This window comes from Charadrius vociferus, unplaced genomic scaffold (genome assembly GCF_000708025.1).
Source record: "Charadrius vociferus isolate BGI_N301 unplaced genomic scaffold, ASM70802v2 scaffold1, whole genome shotgun sequence".
In the NCBI taxonomy this organism is placed as follows: Eukaryota; Metazoa; Chordata; class Aves; order Charadriiformes; family Charadriidae; genus Charadrius; species Charadrius vociferus.
The window spans coordinates 5,339,706-5,364,296 of record NW_009647680.1 but is presented as its reverse complement, the minus strand read 5'-3'; the positions used below and the strand labels follow the sequence as shown (position 1 = coordinate 5,364,296).

At 39.8% G+C, this 24,591-nt stretch overlaps 1 protein-coding gene across 1 annotated transcript in view; it reads left to right on the top strand.

Annotated features, from left to right (window-relative positions):
* The window catches only part of TMEM135 (transmembrane protein 135), a 189,484-nt gene that overhangs the window by 141,539 nt on the left and 23,354 nt on the right, over nucleotides 1-24,591 (top strand). The window contains exon 7 of the mRNA XM_009881247.1: nucleotides 21,832-21,873. Coding sequence (XP_009879549.1) covers nucleotides 21,832-21,873 — 42 coding nt within the window. The remainder of the gene's footprint in view (nucleotides 1-21,831; nucleotides 21,874-24,591) is intronic.

The following is a 24,591-nucleotide window of genomic DNA, read 5'->3' as shown; positions in this document are numbered from 1 at the left end:
GGAAAAGAAATCAGAAAAATATTAGTTTGAAGATGAGCCAGTTCATATATTCCTGGACATTACACAGACCACCCAGATCTGAAGTTGTGTTTTACGTCTCTTAAATCTGAATAGATTCAACAAAGTCTTGAACTGCCTGCTTGAGTCCAACTGAATGCCACACGCTTCAAAAAGGAAAATCTACCTTTTAATTTCCCTTTCTTTTTGTATCTTCCTTAGTGAAAGGCTTCACAGCGAGTAAGCCTGATGAGTTTCTGGAATAACGCCACAGCAGAATATTTGCGTATCAGAAATGTAGTGTTCTTTGATGAGAATTAGATTTACTGATTCCTGGGATAATTACAATTAATCACTCAAGGAGAAAAACGGGCATGCTCTACTATACAGTCTCTTTCCAGCCATGTCTCTGTGTTGCCACAGTCTGGGCATGGCATCTAACAGAAATTTCACTCCTGAGGATAGGTACCTCTACAAGAGGACAAGCCAAAAAAATGTTTGTATGTGTATGTGTGCGTGTATATATGTATGTGTGAATCATGGGTGATTGTGATTCATGAAGGAATTTGGCAAAGTTTGGTAAAACTTCACACCTTTGTGGCATGCCGTGTGGGATGGTGGAATGGACCACCGTGTCTTCTCTGTTTCATAAAACATCAAGAGGAAAAAAGGGTAGGTTTCTCTCGTATTGGGAACCTCATTGAAAGATGAGGAAAATGTAGATATCCCAAAACTTAATGCTTTACTGTTTCACCTAGATTCCCATTTCATTCTGCACTTATCTGCAAATGGAAGGTGTTCTTTATAATGTTCGCTTTCATATTGCGGCTGCGTGGTTAATGCTGCAGGAACCAGCGTGCTCTTTCTCAGCTCATCCAACCTTGGGAACAAGCGTTTCCAAACAATACAAACAAGAAACAGCATCCAACAGCAGATTTTCCGTTCTGTCATAGCTTCTGAAATGTCATTGGAACCCATCTCGGAGAAATAAGTAAAGTTGTGCCAGTAAAGTGACTAACTCTGTCTACATACAGATATGTATGAATTTATACTCATAGACATTAATGTGCATGCTGGTGAAATGCTTTAATTTTTAAACTGATACCGAGAACTGAGAAGGGTAAGGCCGAAAGAGTAATTTATAATGTAGATTATATTTAGTTTATAATGTAGTTTATATACACATCCACAGTTAGTGTTTTGCATAGGTGTGTTATGGAGTGTGTTTTTTTTGGTAAGGTACTTACCGCTCAAATTATCTTACTCATTAAAGCATTGATTTAGGAAATTTGTGAGCATTGATTGAGGAAATTTGTGGCACACAAACTATTGCAGTTTTATATTGCTTTGTATCATTTTGTAGTGTTTCCTTGAATGTTTTGTAGAAGAGGAGACACCTTGTTATGACAAATCACTGTAGTTGTGGTGTATCTGTTTAGAAAAATAGCTCATGTAAGTTTTAAAAACGCTCATTTAATGAGACTTAAAGCAACAAATAGCGCGATTTTCAAATTCACTATGGATTTAAAATTAAGCTGCTTTGTGCCTATGGAGTGAGGCAGTCTGAGGAAAAAAAGGGGGTAAAAAATGATTTATGAGAGTCTCCGTTTCAAAATGTAATGAATTGAATTTAATATGCAACTTCTGAAAATCATATTGTGAACATATGTTAATAGAAACTACCCGCAAAAACAGATGACGAGATGTGAAAAAGATAAGATGCAGGGAGAGTTTGTTTTTCTTAAGTGTATCTTTTTCACGTTAGCCTTTTAACAGATGTAATTTCTGTCGGGGGAGATAACTGCAAAACCTCATGTATATTTGTCAAGTGAAATCCTGACCCTGCAGCCACGTTTTGCCGGGTTTCCCGAAGGAGGAGAGATGTTTGCAACAGCATGTTCTTGTGTCTCTGCCAGTCCTGGGAGCCCTTGAACCCCAGAGCCAGTTTTGGTCATATTTGCAAAAGCAAAAAGGTCCTAAAGATACAGAAAATTCATCTTTTTTTTCCATGAAACTAAGCATACAAGACAGATAGACTAATGACTGCAGGCTGCTGGGTGAACCCGGTCCTTTGGAGACCCCAGAGAGCACAGGAGGGTGTTCCACCCACGGAATATGCTTGCTCTGCAAATTGCTCGGGAATCAGGCTCGGTGCGTTTGTTTGCTCCTGGAAGAACTTGTTGGTTTAACTATTAATGAAAAAGACAAAACTTATTTAACCTAACGGTTTTTAAACAACTTTGCTGCTCTCCTGTTTTTCCTGGTTTTTATCCATAGGGAGAGAAGTTGAATGTGGATGATCAAAATGCCTTAAAACTCGTATGGTCAATAATAAATGGCATTTAAAAGTCTAGGTATTTTTCTGTCTCTGAAAGGGTATAACTGTTTGTGTGCATCCTTCTCAATATGGCTTACTTTTAAAAAAAATATATTAGTAGAAAAAGAAGAAAAATTCCTTTATTAAAAAAAATACAAACTTGAAAGGAGAGGAGAAGTTAACCATGATGCACTATCATGTGCTGGCAAGTTAGGTAAATAGCAGTGAAATGCTATTTGTATGCAGATACTCAAAATCTAAGTTGTACAGGACATGAAAACATACAGCTGACTCAAGATGCCAAATTAATTCAAGAGTTGACCCACCCTCTCATAAAAATAATTCAATTAAAAACATACAGAAAATGCTATACTTTTTTTTTTTTTTTGATTCATTGATGAGTGAAAAAATTCTTTCTCTGAGTGAAATTCACCCCGTGCTGAAAGCACACCTAAGGTCATCTTTACCTCTTAAACCCTTCCTCTGATCAGGGGGCTGTAAAAGAAGGAGTTTACAGAAGCAGAAGACAGTTGACCCAGGGGAGGGAAAACAGAGAGCAGTCCTGGTTGCTCTCTTCTGAGAAGAAGTGTGATCTTTTTTAAAAGAATATAATTCAGTTGTATTTAAATGTAAGAAAAAAAATATGTGGATGTGTTTAGTGGTGGGAGGTACCATTCATTGAACTCACAAAATGTTTAGTTCAGATTTTGATCACCGAGTGACTAAATAATGGTATTCTGCTTGGAAATGTCTGATATCAAAACTTTGGGCATACTTTGAAATATCAGAGCAAAAAGGTGATGAATATTGTTGATTCTCAATTTAAATTAATTCAGAACATTGTTTCAATATCAGTCTTAAAGTTAAGTTACTGTTTGCAACCATGCAAATTCCACATCGATGGGACAACAGAAAAAACATGCGTGCAAACCTCAAAAAACAGGCTGGGCAATGTTAAAGTCCGGTAAGATAATCTGAATCCTCCAGGAGTGCAACATAAGTCTGGGAAGAGAAGATAACAGATGTCTCTTCTCCATCGTCTGTCTCTACAGCTCCATAGCACAAACCACCAGCAGCTCCAGAGTGCAGATGCTCACTTCTCCTCACAGTTTCTTAACATGTGGAAACCCGTCCTGGCATGCCAGTAGGTTTAATGCAGAGGTGCAGCGTTACTCAGTCTTACTTGACACCGACACTGCAGACCCTCTTGCGTCTTGATGCGCCTTCCACGTGAGGAAAGGCGTTCTGCAACCCGTGTTACCTGTTTGCAAGGCATAGGAAGGTCTGGAGTGTATTCTAGGTAAAATGACAGATACGCTCTGATCAAGAGAGAGCTCAAATATGTATGACTGAGTCAAGACGCAGAGGGAGGGCTCTGTGGACCCTGTGACTTCGCCACACACATATTCTGAAGCTTCAAGGCTGTGCTGCTTCGTCAAGGTTGTACCTACGGGGTTCATGAGTCTCCTAGACATCAGCATCGCTCACCTGTGTCAAGGAGTCTCTTAACTCAGGAATATTTGGTCTGAGAATGGAAATACACAACATTTTGGAGGATTGCCTTCCAGAGTACTTTTTTTAAATAGTGTAATTGTGTCCACATTATAAACACGAAAACAACCCCTATGAGAATGTTTTCTGAAGCAGCTCAGATAGCACTGAAGCTATTCATGGTGCGAATTGCCTGTAATGAACTTTCCTCTCCTGCTTATATGCTAAACTTTCTTGCACGTATTTTCTTCTGGCCCATAGGGATGCAGCATGAATCTTAAAATGAGGAAAGAATTAATGAAATACTCTGATAGGATTTGGCATGAGTAAGACAGACATTGGTTATTTTGTCCTTTCAAACTGTCAGTTGAGATACTTCTGCCTGGGCTGCAAGACATGGGCCTTGAAGAGGACATGTCTCTAGGGGGTTGAGACCTCACCGTAAGTAGTAGGATTAGAAATACAGCTAAAACCTACTCCCTAATGAAGTCCAGAACTCTTGATATTCCAGACTGGAGGTGGGACTTTTTCCTCCGAAACTCACTTGGCTGCATTCCACGGGTTAGTTTTTTCCAAGCACATTATGAAACGCATTCATCACTGATTGCCATATAATGTTGTTTTGCAAGATAAAAATGCACATATTTTAATGCATTTTGAAATGTATTTGTAAAGGAAATAGTTATACTTAAAATATTGAACTATTAAATTAATACAGGAAAGAAAACATTCCAAATGCCCAGACGCCACCCTTCGCTCCATCACAGATAAATCAACAATTTAAAATTGTTGTTTTTCTCTAGAACAAAAGTTTCACAGCTGTATTTAAAAGTATGTTGATGAAAAGTGATTCATAAGGTGAAGTAATCATTTTTATACAGTGCATTTGGCAGATTTCAGCCAAATTACACCATAAAAGAAATATTATATTTGACAGCAAAATCTTACTGATGTGAAATTTGAGAATGAAAACTGACTATCCAAAGACTTATTTATGACTATGCTGCTCTCTGATGGTACCCTGTTTTTCATACCCAGTTGCAGTCAGTATGTGTTTTCCCATCTTTGTTGTAGATTTCAGCTTTAGATAAATTTTTAATGTCCTTCCATTGTGAAATAATTCACAGTTGTTTGGTTTAGGCATAATTGGAGGCTATTACATCTAATTTGTCTACTACAATTTGTCTGCTACACAGAATTCTTACCAGCTAAATATAAAAGCAATTAAACTTACAAAGTTTTGGGCTACCTTAAAAGTTTTTAAATTACATCCATTTTGTCTATTGTATTTTCATTTGAAAAGGGCATGCGTGATTCGCCAAATTACTGTGTGTATAATGCTAGATGACTTAAAACTGTAACAAATAATTACGAGGATTTAATAGAACGGGCTAAACCTCTTTATCCTCCTTTGCATGAGTGGCTTGGGAGCAAAAGGTTGTGACCTACAGGGTCAAGAATACTGTGTGGAGTGTTTGAGGGTAGTAGATTTATCAGACAATCCTATTCAGTCTCTGCTTTCCTATTGAAGCTCTCCTGATGCTCTGCAATTAGTAGACACCAGTTACCAGGGATGTTAATGTTCCTTGTGGGTTTTGTTTGTTTTGTTGCTTGTATAGAGTACTGATTAGGGCTTTTGAGTGTGGAATTCACTCGCAAGTGATTTATTTTGTATCTCTAGGATGGGTTCCAGCTGTTTGAGGATTATTTTTTTTTCCCTGGGAAATCTTGGTTTCAGATAGCAGCCAGAGAGGCAAACTTAGAGAAGTTACAACTGGTTCTTGATAAATATTTCTTTAAAAAAAAATTCATTTTCTACCTGTTGTGAACCTTATTTCTATTTTTATTATGCTCGTCAAAAATCAATTACAATCTTTTACTGTTTTAAGCATTAAATAGAATGTTGATAGCAGATTTATAAGAACCTATTGAGTAAAGTTAGAACTGAGGATGTTACCAAGTCTGCGTATTCTAGGAAACCCGTGGGATGTTTTACAAAAGAATGTGCCCCTGCTTAAGCTTCTCATTCAGAAATTAAACCCCTATTGATACATGGAAACAGACTCCTATTCATATGTTCCATATGATTTGTAGCATCCTAATCCTTGCCATGAATCCTTTCCTTATTCTCAGTATTGTAGACTGAAACACATCATTTCAAAACATGGCTTCTTCACATTTTTTTTGGAAAACGTCAGCTCTTGGTTGATTACAGCTCTAATCATCTCTTTTCACAAGTGCCGTGGGTTTCCTAAGTCCTGTTGGAGAGCAGTTTATATTTAGTTATTTAAAAAACTTGTCTTCTGTGAGTATATATTTAAAATATACCATGAATCTGCACATTCATACAATTACCGAATTTCTTAAACCTTTAATTTCTTTCACTGTTACCGGTATTTATATTTGTTTACCTTCAGCTATTAGTATCTTTTGGGTGAAACATATATAATAATGCTGTTCTTAGACAATATTGTATGCCAGTAGCCAGTGGAAAATAATGAATAAAATTAATCTTTAGTAAGTAATTGGTAGGCTGAATGACCATGCAGGTGGTACATATTGCCTGGTTCACATACTTATTAATAACTTGCCCAACTGAAGTGTAATTTTGTTTACTTGTGGTTGTTGTACTAATGTAAAGCTGTTGCTATTGCTGTACTTACTTGCTGGATTACAAGTAAAATTCTGAAACCATAGAAATTTTTTCTGCAGTTGGCGTCTGCATGAATTACATGTTATAACTTTATTATAAACACTTGAAATGGTATAGGTCCAAGAATTGCCATCTGCTAGATGAAGTTTGTAAAATTGTTTACATAACATTGATGAGTATATTAAAGTGGTAAAAAAGCGCCAAGAACATCCCACTAGAACTTGGATTCATCTCCATCTAATTACTGCAAATTAAAAATTAAGCAGCCTTGTCTAATCTGCTTTCATGGCTTTGCAGCATCCAGAGCAGTCTGTGAGTCAGCATCAGGTGCAGTTAGAAAAAAGACATGTTTTGGCTTGGGGAGAGATAGAGGGAGAAATGTAATCCCATGAAGAAAACGGTCCAAATGTCCTGGATATAACTGTAAACTGAACTTTTTCATTGGAAAGCTGACAGAGCTGAAGGAATAGTTCATGGTGCAAATCCTTTGTCTGCTGATTTTCTTCCTTTCCTGCTAAAATGTGTAGTATTAGCAGGTCCAGTGTGCCAAAATTTGCCTTTGTGTACTGCACTTTTTCTTCAGTTTGCTATGTCTCAGTGCTTCTAGTGGAATTAGAGGGACGTGTCACTGGAAAGTCCTAATACTTGTTTATTTATTTATTTTTTACTAAAGCCTTATAAAGGGAGCATCTCAGAAGTAAGACTGGGACATAAAATGTCCCCTGAAGCACTCCATACAAGAAATCTTGCAGCAAAAGGAGAGAAGGGGCGGTCTGCTTAACCTGGATGAGTACGAGCATGGCCCACATCTTCATGCTCAGAGTCCTTGGTCTATCAGTCATGGTTGACATCGTTTCTTATGAAATGTTGACTTTGGAAAAGGTGCCTGGCACAGGCAAGTAGAACAGTTAATTCCAGTTGGCTGCGCATTTCTATCAAACGCAGAAGTAGTGGCAGATAGGCTTTCTGGCCCTCTGATGGATGTCCCTCCATTGTGTTTCACAATGAAGGCAGTTGCGTCACTTTTCCAGGTGTGTATTGGGGCCATGTAGATTTATTTACCTGGTTGCTTCTCTTTTGTTGACCCATAACTGATGGGCACAGGGTAACACTTACGGGTACTTTTTCTTCATGTTCTCATAGTTGAAGTTAAGGTCCAAGAACTGTCCTTTGCTTTTGGATAACAAGCATACTCCAACTCCTTCTGTTCCCAGACCTGCTGGGATTGCAGCCACATGAAGGTTTGTTTGCTACACCATTTTTATTTGACTTCACATTTTCAGGGACAACAAAGTATGTTGAGCTATCTATTGAAATTTAAAGCAGGGACAACAAAGTATGTTGAGCTTTCTATTGAAATTTAAAGCAAGGACGACATGAATTTTATTCTGGAAGGATAAATGTTACATTTGTGACTTCAACATTACAAGTGAAAGAAAATTCTAACAAGAAACAGGTGAATTCAAAGTTAAAATCTTATTTTCTTGCTCTTACTTAGTATTTCTTTGAGGCTTTTCTCAGCTGAAGGAACCAAGGGCTGACCTGGGTAGAATGGTGCTCACAGTTAGACTTCCTTCTGGATCCTCATTCACTGCAGTGATAATTCTCTGCTATTAGGACAAAGGAACCTTCAGAACAGCTCTGGAGGATCTCCACTTTTCCTTCTCCCCTTAATAAGGCGTTCTGGCTATTTGAGAACATGTAAGTTAAGTGTTATCTAAACTTTTCTGTCCCTTAATATAGAATAAAATTACTTAAAAAAATAGTGAGAGATTGTTTAATTTTACCTATACCTTAAGGAAGCATCACTTACTCCATTCACGTCAAACATCTGAATAAATTATTCTTTAAAATCACCAGTGATGGAGAGTCCATGACATCCATAAACAATCTATTCCTAGTCTTACCCATTTCTATGACAAGATTTTTTGAGTGTCTAATCTGAATATATCTTGATGCAAATTTGGTCTATTACTTTTTATTCTGTCCACCACAAATATTGAAGAAAACAGATTAGTCCCTTCACTTTGTAGCAAACTTAAGTTGCAAATGCTTATCATATCCTCCCAACTTCTTCTTTCCTTGTCTCCCTCTACTCTTCTCCTCTTGTCTTTAGACTGAACAACCCCAGTTATTTCAAACTTTCCATGCAAATAATTCTCATTGCTCTATTCTGGTTTCCTTGAAATGAATCCACCTTGAAGTGTGATACCTAAGAAAAATTTATTTCAGCTGATAAGCTGATAAACCTGATAAATCAAGAGAATTAATTAAGGGGTTTGCAGATTGTAGCCTTTCTTCTACATCCCAGAGCAGCTTTTGCTTTTTTGACCCTCCACAGTTCTTATCCTGTATTTCACAGAATCATAGAATGGTTTAGGCTGGAAGGGATCTTGAAGATCATCGAGTTCCGACCCCCCTGCCATGGGCAGGGACACCTCCTGCTAGACCAGGTTCCTCAAAGCCCCATCCAACATGGCCTTGAACACCTCTAGGGATGGGGCATCCACAGCTTCTCTGGGCAACCTGTGCCAGTGCCTCACCACCCTCACAGTGAAAAATTTCTTCCTAATATTTAATCTAAACCTGCCGTCTTCCAGTTTGAAGCCCTTACCCCTCGTCCTATCACTACATGCCCTTGTGAGAAGTCCTTCCCCAGCTCTCCTGTAGACCCCTTTAGGTACTGGAAGGCCACACTAAGGTCTCCCCAGAGCCTTCTCTTCTCCAGGCTGAACAGCCCCAACTCTCTCAGCCTCTCCTCATAGCAGAGGTGCTCCAGCCCTCGGACCATCCTCGTGGCCCTCCTGTGGACCCGCTCCAGCAGGTCCATGTCTTTCCTATGTTGGGGACTCCATATCTATGTAGTTGATTGTTTCTGCATACATGTAATGCACATGCAATCAATGAATAGCATCCTATTGTTTCTGAGCCAATCTCTTCCACTTATAGCCCTTTTCTGCTTGGTATTATCTGCAAATGCAATAAGCATAAACTTTTTGCTCTGTCACTTCTCTCACTACAGAAATTACTGAGTGGCAAACATCCAGGAGAGTTCCTTGTGGAGTACTACTTTTGTCAGGAAGCCATTGATAACTGCTGTCTTGCTACTTGTGTCTCACCAGTTTTGTACTCATTCTAGATATCTTCCAATGGATTATGTTTCCCTGATTGTTTTTAAAAGAAAATGTCATGTACTTCAGGGTCCAGAGCCTGAATCAAGTCAATAATGTATGACACATACTGCTTTTCATCCCTAGTCACAAAATGCTACCCAGTGTCAAAAGGGTTGTTTTGTTGGGGATTTTTTTTTTTTTTTATAAGTGTGTGTTGACTGTTAGACACGTCCTCCTGATTGTCTTCCAGGTGCTTACAATGTCTGCGCATGTATGATGGTTCCTCACAGTAGGCACCTTCCTCCTTAGGAAGCCAGTTGAATTGCAGTTTTGTCTAATTCCTCCTTTCCCAGACATCATGATATTTATTGTTTAACTTTGTCTTTACTAAAAATAACTTGTCTAAAGCATCCCAAAGCTTTTTCACCACTGCAGTTACATTGGTGGCTCATAATCAGTCTGTAATTGTCCTTCTCTAGAAATGTGGTGACTTACTGCCAGGAAGATGAAGATTATGCTACATTTTAGTAGTTGGCAAAAGCAGATGTGAACACATCACAAGTATGCTATTAGTTATGCTGGTTACCCATGCTTATCCTGAATTTAAGGCTGAACACAATCTTTTTCTTGCCAAAATAGCAACAGTTAGGCCTTATCTATGATGAAAGAACAACTTTCTGTGATTTTCCAATGGCATGTTAGTTTTGTGTGAGGTGGGTCTTTGATGGAGACACAAGAGTTCATGTCCATTGACTTGTTACGTTTTTGTGGCACAGCGGCGCCATGCAGTGCTAGCCCAGTTCCCAGGATCAGTTTAATCATTGCTTTTCTTGGTAGGACCAGCTCACCTGGGCCTAGTGTGACGGTGACATGGACAGGAGTGCTTCAGCTTGTGTTCCCAGCTAACTGTAGGTAGCTTCATGTGACACTTCTTTGATCATGTGAATGTAACCTCACAGAGTTGCCTTCAGAAGGACTGGTTGAGAGGGACTGGAGTAGATGTGTTCAGTAGCAAGACACCCCAGTGCCGTACTCTTGTAGGATACCTGACAGCCTTCCGTGACAACGATAAAGATCCCCATCTTTGCTAGTAGTAACTTCCACTGGAAACTGACCCCATACTTGATTTGTTGGAAGAAAACAAGAAGTAGTATGGAAGGAAAAGAAAATATTCTCATATTTGTGCTTTTTATTTTATATACTACTTGGGAACTTGCATGTATTTTGGTTCCCTATTACTGGAGCAGTGGCAACTACGAAGATGCAGAATGCGATGATAACTGCGCTTGAGAGAGTGTAGAAGCTGTTGAAAATTTGAGGTCTTCTGAGTAAAAATGAATCAGGTCATTTCCTGACATTATTTCTCTGTGACTTTAGTGATATGTTTGCATATGCAAATGATTTGGATTCAAACTTTGACTTGTAGACCTTAAACAAGCTTTAGCTCTACCTTAGAGGTTCTAGCATGTCTTCATTTAGATAATGTTGGTCAGTATTTCTGGATGACTCGTTTCTCTTTTGTCAGTGTCACTTATTTACCATGCGAAATAAGTTTACATTTTTAAAATGTAAGTTCTGTCTTCCAAGTGTAGTGTCACGTGTTTTCTATCTCAGCTCGTTGAAGGTAATAGAAGTTTAAAATAGGTGAGAAATGATGAGAGGAGCTAATGGTTCTTTAAAATCTCATGAACCAGACTGGGGTTAATAATGCTTATCTTCATTTAATTTGTGAGCTATTTTACATGTTTATCATTCCCTATAATTTTTTTCAAAGGCAAACAGAGGCTCTGAACACAGTGCCATTTGCTTTCTCCACTTATATAATCTTATTCGTACTAAAGTGGAGACTAATTCTACCTCCCAAAGTTGCATCAGGATAGCATATCATTATACTTCTGTATAACTCCTGGAAGGACAGAGAGTAAAATTTCATAATTTTAATGGATATTGATTTTTATGGGAGTTACTTCTACCCAGGTTCATCCAGCCCAAAACTTGTTAAAGTGTTTTTACCTGTTGTGTTTTCTGTTTTCTTGTGAATTGTTGAGGAGTATTTTGCGTTTAAAACTTTCTCGACTTTCATAAGAAATTGAATGGAGGTGAAACAAGGCATGGTCCAAAACCCTATTCACAATATCAGACATCACTTGCAACATCACCACTGTGCTGAAATCTGATCAGTGGATGTTAAATACTTGATTAATCATGTGTTTTAGGAAAAGGCACATCAGTTGCATGTGGGTGTATATTTTGATGACGCATTCTGGGAATGGGAAACCACGTAATTACATGCATATTTAGCATATGGCATTGAAGAACAACAAAATATAATTTGTATATGTAGACTGGGTTAGAAAAGTGGCAGAAGTTTTTTAATGTTATTTTTCAGTGATATAGTCACACTGTATGGTGGTTTTGAAATGGGTGCATTCTCTCAGCTCTCCAGTGTAATTTCTGTGCTCCGCAAGAGAAGTACAAAAATTGCTTATATTAATATCCCTGTGGCATATCTTACTTCCCCAGCTTGGAAAGTGGGGCTGATATTTCTTTGATTAATCTTAATTCTGGGGGTTTTTTTTCTTTCTTTTATGTGTAAGTGCAAAGGGCTTAGCAAGTGTCCAGAGCTCTGTGTATGGGTGAAATGTAATGGAAATTTTCAGCGGTGTTTCCATGTCAAAGTTTGAAAAAAGAACACTTCAACCTCAAAAAAAACCCGACCACAGTGCCTCCCACAGAAGTTTTTTATCTGTTGTGAGATGCCAATACGTACACATTGGACTGTTCTGATTTCCTTGATTCAGTTCACGTGTTCATGCTTTGCATCTTGGAGATGCTAGAAATTACCCTGTGAAAATTATTTAAAGAAATTATTTAAAGTAATTTCATGAAACCCAGTCAACCAGTGAACTGGGACACTGTAACAGAATCCAGACAGGGTGGCACTCTCACTATAGTGACAGAGCTGGCAGGTCTTTGGTACCGTCTCTGCGTAGTAGTTGTAAATGGCCCCGGTGTATTTGCAGAGGGAAATAATTGTGGGAGGTTTTATTGATCTCGTAAACAATGATATCAACAGTGGTTAAATTCCCAGCAATAATTTGTGGAAGGTTGTTTTCATAAACACCATGTTCTTTCACTTGTTTAAATTAATTAATTGCAGAAAGTATTCCCTGTTACATAATTAATTTTTTTTTGTTTTCTTCATATTTTGGGGGAGATTTGGTGTTTTATCTGGCTGATTGCACACATTCTTGGTGTGGAGCTCATTTTTTTAAAAAAGTTGTTTGTTGTAAAAAAATAAGTTAGAAGCATTACAGATGTACAGAACGCACATTTACGTGATTATTAGAATAAGAATAGACCAGAAGTCCATTGCAGAAGTGACACTTCCCCCCTCTGACTGGGACTTGTAGCTCTGTGTTGTATCACTCCAAATTTCATGACCACTCTCTCAACTACTTTTTTATGGTGAGGCAACTTTCTATTTCAAATACTGCACCGGATATGCGGCACTAAAAATATGATCTATTTGAACAGCACTGCAGTAATTTAAAATAAAACTATGTTAGAATAAAGTTTGGCCCCTTGCTACAGTATAAGCCAGCAAGGGAGTTACTCGGGAGTGAATTGCTGTGGTAGCACTGAAATTTGCTTCTCAAAATAATGTTTTCCGAGGCTCCGCGCAAGTATGTTATTCACCCTGTGGTTCTTTGAGCACAGTTGTGAAATTTCATTGTATTTTCGAGATTTCCTGTGATACCTATGAACCTCAGAGGCGTATCTACAGACTGCAGCATCATGCTGGAGATCTGGGTGTAAACTTCAGTTAAACAGGTAAATCTGCATGGGACGGCCATCACAAAGAAATATTATATACCCAAAAATAAAAGTTGAAGTTTCAACAAACTGCTCGAGTGTAGCAACAAACTGTTGGTGTCCTAACGCTTCTGGCTCCATACCTAGTTGTAACAGCCTCAGTGATTTCGGCATGTGCTGCGCTGTAGACAATTAGGAGTATTTTTGAGTAACAGAGTGAAAATCTCACTTCAAGTCATTACTAGTAATATCTCACTGATCTAAAAGGCATGTATTGCCTTCAGTCTGTAACCTAACTCAACAATGGCCTGGACACATTCAGAATGATTTTTCATTTCTTTAAAATCTTTTTATAGCTTTTCATTTAATTATAAGTTTATTCTGATTGTATATGTACATTCTATTAAACATCAGAGATACGGGTAATATAATATAAAAATATAAACGGATCCTCTTCTTGTAATCGCATTTTCCCCAAATAGAAACAAAGCAAACTGGAAAACATTTACCTCAAATCCAATTATGGGATCATCTGGGGAAAGCAACTGTTGAATCCATTTCTCTTGAATGCTTAAATTAATCAGGCAATCTCTATGAGAGAGGTTTAGCTCACTGAAATTTTGAATCACCTGCAAATAGCACGAAATATGTTTAGAGGAAACAGCTCCAACAAGCTTAGCTTCTTTTTTTTCTTTTCTTTTTTTTTTCCTTCTTTTTTTTTTTCCAATTGCAGTGAGCCAGTAGAATAAGCCAGAGGAGCATTTGGCAGTAGATAAATTTAGCACAGGTCTCAGTGTAACATAGAATTGCTGCAGATGCCACCATTACTTAACCTGAGCCAAACCCGGTATGAATTTAAGATCATTTGCTTTTTAATCTCGTAACAGCGTGTCCCTTTGGTGACAGACTGACTGTTCTCATTGTTCTAACAACAATGAAACGGCATTGACGCAGCCTCGACCGCAGGGGGGGGGACGTGGTTCTGTGCGCGCTTCGAGGTACAGTTCTTGGTATCCTCATGCCCCTGGAGGCGATTTGACTTCCCATTTTCATGCCTTTGGGGCTTTTTTTGCCATTTCTTATTTTTGTTCTGTGCCTGATTTGGAGAGAGTGTTTGGGTTCTGCTGTAGTAGAAGGTTACCCTTTTTTGGTAAAACACTTGTGAGAAAAAGGTTAAAATTGGGTAGTGGAAAAATGACATCACTTTTCAAAGTTCAACAAACCAATTGAACTAAGCAGATAAATCCTTAATTTCATTGTTTAGTCAGCTCTTTCAGTGGATGTTGGCTTCTTCTGTTAGCTGTGTGAGGCAAGGGCTTTGACGAAGGGTTTTGGGAAGGGAACGTGGCCATCCGAGTGCCTCAGTTGATGCTCCTGAGCCCACTGCACCGTGTTGTTGCTACACAAAGACGTGGAAGGGCTGCGTCCAGCTAAAATAATAAAATTTTTTTTTTCTTTGTTTTTAAAATCTTTTAAGAGCAATTCCACTTACTCAAAGATGCACATTTCAGGAAGCACTAATTGCTGAAGAAATGAAAGCGTTGTAAGTAGCAGGATAATTAACATCACTAGAAATCTGATTTCATATTTGGCAATAACACGTAAAACTTGATTAGCAATCAGATGTGAAGTGTTGATTGATAACAGCTTTGGTTTACAACCCTGAATCCAGTATTGTAATTTAACTTGAGTATAAACAGCTTTCTTTTCAATTGTGGTGTCACATTCTTGCCAGAATTGCAGAATTTTTCTTCAAAAATGTAATTCCCTGGATTTACATGAAAGCTTAACAGGACCGTAGTTCACTGTTGACTACACTGTTTGTCATCTCCATTCATCCTTTGTTTCCAAGTATTGTAAATGATGTATTTGATGTAGGTCTAGAAAAAGATAACGTACATGCTTTACGGTGCTTCTTTCCCCCTTCTCCTTGAATGTTGTCCCTACTTGCACTTTCTTGCTTCGTTTACTTTTCTAAAATGTAGTTTTATATTCACTGCGTGTAATAGTCAATAAAACATAGCCTTTTCAGAAGATCATTTTATACTTCAAGCACAGCTAAAAGAAATGTCATGGGTACATTCTTTCGCTTTTTATTTAAACACACAAATGTTAAACTATCAATCTGATTTGGAAACACAAGCAAAGAGACTTTTCATTGCATTTGGATCCCAGCTGCACTGCACATTTAATAGTTTGAAGTATAACTTTTAGAAGGGTTTCCACTGCAACTCTTCTGGCTTCAGTTATTTTTAATCTGATTTCTGAGGTGTCTTCTGAAAGCTACGTGTTGTGCGTCAGGTACAAGATTAGATTTTTTTTGTTACAATTGCTTCTTATTAGTTTTTTCATAATCCTGGGCTGAATAGGTAAGACCTGTCAAGAAAGATGTAAAGAAGATAAATGTTTAATCCAGAAAAGGGGAAATTCAGAGGAGAGAGAATCCGGGTGTAAATCCTTTTTTTCCCTTAAATATGCCTATGGATTTCCTCTACACAAGTCACAAGTTGTGCCTCATGATCCTATTGAGTCTCGGAGGAGGCAGCTCCGAGTGTGGTGGCGACGTTCTCTGCCTGTAGCTGTCACTGGTTCTCCTGGGGATATGTGGTCCAACGGGATGGGGCCTCCTTCCTGACCCTTAGCGAGAGGAGGGGAAAAAAGTTTTTCCATCAGTTTCTTCAACCCAGTCCTGGTAAAGGGGAGGAAGAGAGGAAAGCGGGTAGTTATTCCTGCCCCTGCGTCATCTGGGAAAAGCTGGGATATGGAAACATAGCATGAAGGAAGGGCTTAGGTTTGGTATTGGGGGAAATGTTAAAGTTAACAGCAGCTGGTGCATGGAGCAGATTATTTTTGCTCTCTGCATTTTCAGCTGCCTTGATATGATGATTGTTTGGTGTCTCTACAAGATATGTTTCCGTCTGGACAAATGGACAAAAATGTCTGCACGTCTGTGCAGGGGACTCTAACTTAGTTTGAAACATGGATATTCTTTTGGGGTTGAGTTATCTTTGTGAGATACGCAAGTTTTAGTGTCTTCAATCAGATACAAATCAAGGTGCTTAGTTGAAATGGCCATAATTACAAAAGAAAAATCAAAAAAATCTCGTTAAATCTTCCATGTTAAAGCAACCAAATCATCTATGAAGGAAACTTCCCACTTCACCTCACTAATTAATGACAAGTCAAAATAGACTTTGTGGCATGACGGATCATAATTTTTAGAAATCATGTTTTCCACTTAAAAATATGCGTTCTTCCACTGGGAAAAATACTAGTGATAATACCTTTCTGAGGAACCTTTGGTTTCAGTTTCCTTTGTCTTATCAGACTTTGACTGGGTTAGCTCTCATTTTATATCCAGAGATGTAAAATACTTCATTTTAAAGGAACTTTTTTCTACATAGTTACATCAGTGAGGAAGGTCTTACTGGTTTGGAATTGTTCTTGGCTCCCAGAGCCTTTTGGAGAACTGATATTGCCAAAATGTGATTTTATGTTACAGTTGCCACATAAACAAATTAGTCTCAAAACAACTTAGAACTGAGCTTGAACTGATTCTTCCATTTCTCTGGTTTAGAATGATTAAGCGTCTGTCCCTGAGTCTTGAACTTCTTTATAATCCTGTTTTTCAGTGGTGCTTATTCTGCATTTTCGATCTCATAGTCACAACCCCCTTGATTAGCATGGTGGAAAGTGTCTGACCATGAGGAGGTATGGAAAAGGTACTGATGGATTTTTATTTTTTTTTTTAAAAGAAACGAGCTTCTGAGAATAACGTTTAGAGGACAGGTAGGGGGGAAACACAAAACAGAAGTTCAGCTTGCAGGAAGAAAGAGCCAAAGAGGAGATGGAAAAGGAAGAAGAGATAAGGATACAGAAGACATCTCAAAAAAAGGATACCTGTTGCTGTTGAGTGTTAACATTAGGGAGAAGATGAGGAATGAAAAACAGAAGGAGGAATGTATAGTAACCTCCCTGAGTAGCTTAAAACAGAAAGGGGATTATCCTCTAGAGTTCAGCACAGCTCACAAAGGAGTGTAGTCTTTGTTTACTAAAAGCAAGGGATTTCATAGCAAGGGATGTAGCTGGCGCGTTCAGACACAGTCACGTTTCATCACTATGATCCTCCCTCCTCCATAAAACAAGACACCTTAACTCGGGAATGTGGTGTGTGTCCCCCGGCCAATCTTTACGGGCAGATGTGCTGCAGGAATATGCCAACATGTGTCCTGTGCTTGCAGTGTTTCTCTCCCACATGGCCGTAAGGAGAGCTCTGCATGTAGGAGTTTCTAATTTACTCATACCCTGAAGGATAACGCGAGTAATATGGGGATGTTGTTAAACATGGCATATGTTGTTGCTGTGAGCTGCTTTCGCCTTACCAGTTCCATGCGTGAAAAGTGACTTTGTTTCCTTAGAAGGCTTTGCGTGGAGGGTATATCAATTGGTCACGGAGAAAATCTTGAGAGGACTTATGACAAGGCATACTAATAAAAACCCCCAAAACATAATTGCTGGCATCCAGTCTTACAGTTCAGTGTGGGAACTTCTCCTTCCCACAGGACGGAGGGAGAGTAGTATAAGCTCATACACAGCACCTCTTCACATACACAAACATAAATAATTAGAGTTAGTTCGTGTCTTGTTGGAAGTATAGTTAGTATCCAGCCTTGGCTCTATTCCACTTTTGCTGTTTTCTCTATGAAATAATAAATGTGTGTGGCCCTAAGTTAAATTTATGTTATAAATATGCACGATTAAAATCGACCCTATTTGCTTATGGGCCAAAATTTTCCCAACAGAGGAATCTGGAGAACCCAAATTTATTGCGATGGCTCCTTGATTCTTCTGCTCCTCCAGCTCCAACCGTGGCTCTGGCCAAAGCCAAGCTGGAGCGGAGCATTTCTGCTGCGTGATCACGTACGCGGCGCCCAATGGGGGTAGCGGGCAGAGTCGCTGGTGCCGTCGAGGACAAATTCCCCTCTGATGGGAAAATGTAACCAGATTGTGCGCCCTTTAAATTAATGCTCAGTGGGCAAAAACCCTGCCCTCCTGCAGCTTGGGATTTGCTCCCTGGGACGTTCCGGGTGGTGGGAATAGTAGCAGAGGTGAGCTACGCCGAATACCTCTAACGGTGTACAGCTCACCCGTGATCTCAGACCTTTTGAATAATACCCTAAAAACAAGCTTATAATACACTACTGAGATGTTTCCCGTCTCAGGGATGTCTGCAGCGCTGGGCACACGTAATGCCTTTTACTACGCTCGTTTGCAGTTCGAATGGCTCGCGGGGGTCAGCGGTGGAGTGCAGGCTTTTTCACCCCTTGAGCAATGAAGCATTGAGTAAAAGTTATTATTACCAATTACTGGTGGCATTATTATTACCAATTAGTGGCTGCATGAAGCAAATCATTAGTCTTAGCTCAGTTATTAGCAGCCAGGTGTTCATGAAACCTGCCATGTGCCGCTAGCGTTGGAGCCCAGCCGTCACCGTCAAGGCCAGACGCTGAATTCGTGATGTCTCTGCGCTGTCCCCGCATGGGTTTTTGTTGTCCCCCCCCCAAAGAAGCATGTTTGAAGTCAGCATGTGGGGTTTTTTTATTGCCACTGGTGTTAGGTACCCAGTGAGTGAATAAATAAGGCAATTCCAATCTCTAGACGAGTATTCCGACGCCTTTAATACGGTGAATTAATGATTTAAAGCCAAATATTAGATTAGCAGTTTTGTTGTTGGTTGCTGCTTCCTTTGTAAGAGCAAAATTGTCACGTCAGAGAAGGGAAAGTTACAGTGTAAATTACTTTTGATTGAAAGTACTGCTTCTCTAGGGGTTTTTGAAACCCTTTAATATGCAATATTCTCACATACCCATTAGTTTGCATAGTGACTTCGCACAAGCAATTTTAGACCGCAAGCAGGATGAAGTAAGTTCTATTTGAGAACTTAAATAGCACTTCAATACTGTGTTGTAATTAAAAAAATTAGGAAGTTAATGGTAAAAAAATTGAATTGTACCTTTAGTGTTACTTCCATATTGAACTATGTATTTAACTTCGGTGCATTTTGCAGGGGGATTCATAGCTGTAGTCTATAATTATATAAAATAACTAATAAAATAAGAAAAATAAGAATAACTAATAAAGTCTTAATATACCAAATACTTATTGCCTATAATTGTTTTTAATTGTGTAATTTGAGTATTCATTAGAAATCTTTTTCCTGTTTCTTGGAGTAAGGAGGAGGCAGTGGGAGTGTTCTTTTCTCTTTCAGTGATTCAGATGTCTTCTGATTTTCAAGTTTAGTGAAGAAAGGATTTGACTGACGATTTCTGTGAGGAGTGTTTAAAGCAAATAAATTGTAGGATGGCATCAGTCATGTCGGGTCAGTCTGAGCACTAGTTGGGTAGGGACATCTGGTGGTGCAATAAAGGAATAAATGAACACTTGCAACTCAAAGCGCAGTTGCATTGGAGTGATTAAGGCAAAAACACCATTATGCTCATGCTGTAATTACTTTTTCGTTTCAAAATTATTCTAGAAACACTTATATGCCTGTTTACATTTCATTTCGTGTATGGTCTTAATTTACTGGAAAAGAGAAGTAGAAACTGAAGCCCTATTCTTGAGCTGGCAGCTTGCAGACATAATGTGTTGAACACCCTTAACTCGAAGGGCATTTAACTTACACTCAATTGGAGGTTTAAAATCAAACTTGTGATACTGGACCATGGTTCTGTGGATGGAGTGAGTTTATGTAAACCCTGTGCGTTTGGGCTCTGTTTGTAGTTCTGCCAGTGATTCGGTGTGATCTCTGGGCAAAGCTCGTTTCATCTCTTTTACTCCATCACTCACCAATTGTTTCAGTCCACCTTTCAGTCCACCTTTCTGTAAAAGTGCTGTGATAATTTTCAGTTTCTGAATTCCATGTGTGAAGAATCATAGAAGTAAAATGTTTACTTATCTTTGGCTACAAAGTTCTATATTAAAGATACAGTGAACAATTCAATTTGCATGTGTTTACCCTGAACCCCTTATGGATCATATATAAGTGACCAATATTTTAGGTTTAGTCATTTTAAAAGAGAAACTCTTTCGGGTGAATTTTCTGGTGCTGTGTGTAACTCTGCCTGATACTTATTTAGCACTGTGCACATGGTGACAAAACTGAGTTCTTGGAAACACACGTGTTGAAGGCCATCCCCTTGGGAAGAGTTTCCCAGGAGCGTTTAATGCCGTGATATCTTACCAGCACTGCACCAGGCACTCACCTGCCAGCACAGGGCAAGACTTTCTTGATCTGTGAACATCTTTCATGTTGTTATGTTCTTCCTGCTGTTTGTGTGTATCCAGCCATCGGTAGCACGTGTTGACCACACATGGTGCCTTCTGGGAGGTGGTGTCATGTGCTCTGAGGAGGGTTCGGGCACAGGCTGTGCAGGGACAACTTGGTCTCAGCAGGCAGAAAGCGAAGGATTGTGTTGATCTACTCCCGCTTATGAAGCTTTTGCAACTGCTGTCCTGTCTTCTCTTGGAGTAGATGTATTCTTGAAATGATGGTGTTGATAAGTTACTAGATTGTGCTTTATGTATTGTGTCAGGAATGCATTGTTACCGTGACGTATTCCCCATGCAACTCTGTAAAAAGAAAAGGGGCAAAAACCCCAAGTGTTGGCTTTTTGCTTTGCTTCCAACATGACACCAAGAAGCCTTCCAGGAAGCATCTGTAGGAGGTCCAAGGTTCAGCTCCTTCCATTGTATCCTGGGCAGAAAAAAGTCAGTAACATAAATCTGTCACAGCCAGTTATGGACTCTTTACTGTGGTCATTATTCACACAAGGAACTTCATAATCTGTAAGGAAGGATGTATATAATCAAGCTCAGAATCAGAACAAGCAGTACATAATTGAAAAACCGGGACTTTCAGATCAAGAGTCTTCTTTAAGTAATGAGCTGCAGAGATCAGCACTGTGCGAAGTAGAACAGTTTATCTCAAAGTCAGAATAACTGTTCCTTGCAACTCTTCACAAGAGGGTGGGTATTTTATTGAGGTCCAACCCTCCTTTCTCTCCTTGCAGTAACATTTATGTTTTGTAGAATTTGTCATGACTTCTTTTCCATAAAGCAGCAATTCTTTGTCATATGAAATCTTCCATTGTCACCCCAGTGGTTCTGTCACCATCCTTTAAAAATTTCTCTGCTCTTGGTTTGGATAAAAGAGAGAAGCACTGGCATTTGTATGCCATACCCTTTGTTTCTGAGATGTCCCAAGGCCGTGGTGACAAGTGTGAAGTCAGGGATAGCCACAGAGTTGGTACAGACGTGCTGTTTTCTGTTAATGAGAAGCTGGTGTTCATCCCCAGCCCTTCTAAGTAATATTTAATCCACAACACTTTATATTGTATTGCAAGCAGCCCGTAATAGAAAAAAATGTTGGTTTTATGTTTCAGGTGCAAAGATGGCTTGAAAGGATTTACATACTCTGCACTAAAGTAAGTAAAGTTTCTGTGAGCACGTAGCTTGAAGTGAAGATTTTGAGGGACAGTGCGTAGTGGCAGCTGCATTGTATGAAAATGGAGTTCCTAAGAAAAACCACGCTGTTGTAACTTCTTTCCAACTTTTGGGGTTGGAAGAAGGCATTATATGGAAGGCATATTTGGAAGAAGGCATAATATGCTGACAAGAGAGGGATCTTTTCATATTTGGGACCGTTACTGAAAGGAAACGCAGACATATGGTTGCATGTTTTTGAAGCGGCATTAATCTTTTCTCTTTCTAAAACTGGGATTCATCATTGTCACTATTCTCCTGGAAGCGAATAGCTGCTGTGTTTTGACCTGGAGTTTATTTGCTGTACTTACAGAGTATTGAATGAATACAACAGTAGTTCTGTGACCAACACTCAGATAAAGTGTGGACTTATAGAATCATAGAATGGCTTAGGTTGGAAAAGACCTTGAAGATCATTGAGTTCCAACCCCCCTGCCAAAGACAGGGACACCTCCCACTAGACCAGGTTGCCCAAGGCCACGTCCAGCCTGGCCTTGAACACCTCCAGCGATGGGGCCTCAACAACCCCTCTGGGCTATCTGTGCCAGTGCCTTACAGCCCTCAAAGTAAAAAACTTCTTCCTAATGTTTCATCTAAACCTGCCCTCTTCCAGTTTATAGCCATTCCCCCTCGTCCTGTCACTACATGCCCCAGTAAAAAGTCCTTCCCCAGCTCTCCTGTAGGCCCCCTTTAGGGACTGGAAGGCGGCAATAAGATCTCCCCGGAGCCTTCTCTTCTCCAGGCTGAACAGCCCCAACTCTCTCAGCCTCTCCTCATAGGAGAGGTGCTCCAGCCCTCAGATCATCCTCGTGGCTCTCCTCTGGACCTGCCCCAGCAGGTCCATGTCCTTCTTATGTTGGGGACTCCAGAGCTGGATGCAGTACTCCAGGTGGGGTCTCACGAGAGTGGAGTAGAGGGGCAGAATCACCTCCCTTGCCCTGCTGGCCACACTTCTTTTGGTGCAGCCCAGGATACGGTTGGCCTTCTGGGCGGCGATTGCACATTGCTGGCTCATGCTGAGCTTCTCGTCAGTCAGCACACCCAGGTCCTTCTCCTCAGGGCTGCTCTTCAGCCATTCCCCGCTGAGCCTGTATTTGTGCTTGGGATTGCCCTGACCCAGATGTAGGACTTCCATCTTAACATGAGGAGGAACTTCTTTACTTTGAGGATAGTGGAGCACTGGCACAGGCTGCCCAGAGAGGTGGTGGAGACTCCCACTCCGGAGACATTCAAAACCTGCCTGGACGCTGTCCTGTGCAACTGCTGTAGGTGCCCCTGCTCTGGCAGGGGGTGGGACTAGATGATCTCCAAAGGTCCCTTCCAACCCTGACCATTCTGTGATTCTGTGACTCTGCACTTGGCCTTGTTGAACTGCATGAGGTTGGCATGGGCCCTCCTCTCCAGCCTGTCCAGATCCCTCTGGATCGCAGTCTACCAGTTTGGTGAGCGTGTCTACCTCACCAAACAGCTTGGTATCATCGGCAAACTTGCTGAGGGTGCACTCGACCCCACTGTCCATGTTGGCGACTTGTAGCATATTCCTTTGAGAGATCCTGAATGTGCCACTAAACTTGTGTCTGCCCTAGTGGTCCAGGCTCTCCTAGAATTTACTTTGCAATGGGACCTTCTGGTGTTACTCACTCATTTGTATCGTTATAGAAAGTTCTCCCATCTTCATGTCTCGTGTCAGAAGTACAAAGACACATTATTCTTACCTGTCCTTTATGTACTCTGGACCTGTCTGTCACTCAAGACAGCCCAGCACGTGGACAGTGTCAACTCACGGGTGAAGAACTGAAGTCAACCAAGACAGACTTGCTGTTGTTGGCAGTGGAAATATTTTATAGAGTTTGCAGCTATGAAACAGCTGTGGAATTTGATATAAGGTGCCAATAGTTAAATAATTCAGTCTATAGTCCAGAAATCTGGACATGAAACACTCCTGTGACAGCGTTGCGGAAACAGTGCTTTCTGAAATCACCAGTTTACTGGGAGATTCAGTCAAATACCAAATGACAAAGTTTTTATACCTTCATTGCCCTCAGCAGGACTACCACAGTACAGTGTCATTTGGATTATAGTGCAAAGTGTTAGGAAACATCTTGGCACTGTGACCTCCTTTGCCCTTGATATACAGTAATTCTACACCTAAGATGAACCGGTGTATTGACAATATCAGCTTCTGGGGGAACAAAGAGGGCTGAAGATGAAGCCAAGCAAAACAAAGTTGATGCTCTTGGTGGGAGCAAAAACATTTTGAAGATTTTAGAAAATAGATATTTTATAAAAATATCATGGTAATCATCAGCCTTTACGTAACCCCATTTTGCTGGAGATAATTGAGATATTTCATGTGCCTTTTTATTTTCTTATTTGGTCATCTTGTTTTGTGTGAGAGATGGACTTCCCCAGCAATGTTTTTGTTCCTAGTTTTAAAACATTCCTGGCAGCAATTGTGACCATTTTCTGAAGATTAAGTATATGTCAGTGGAGTGATCTTTTCAAAGAGATACAAGGTTTCGCAGCTGTATAGGATGTTTTTTCTTCTGTAGACCCGTGAGTAACTTCAAGCCTGTCTTAAAGACTTAGAGTCTTAGATTGGATTTTATGTATTCCTTTGAGTTATTTATTTAATTATTGTCTTGTCCTGTTGTTTTGTT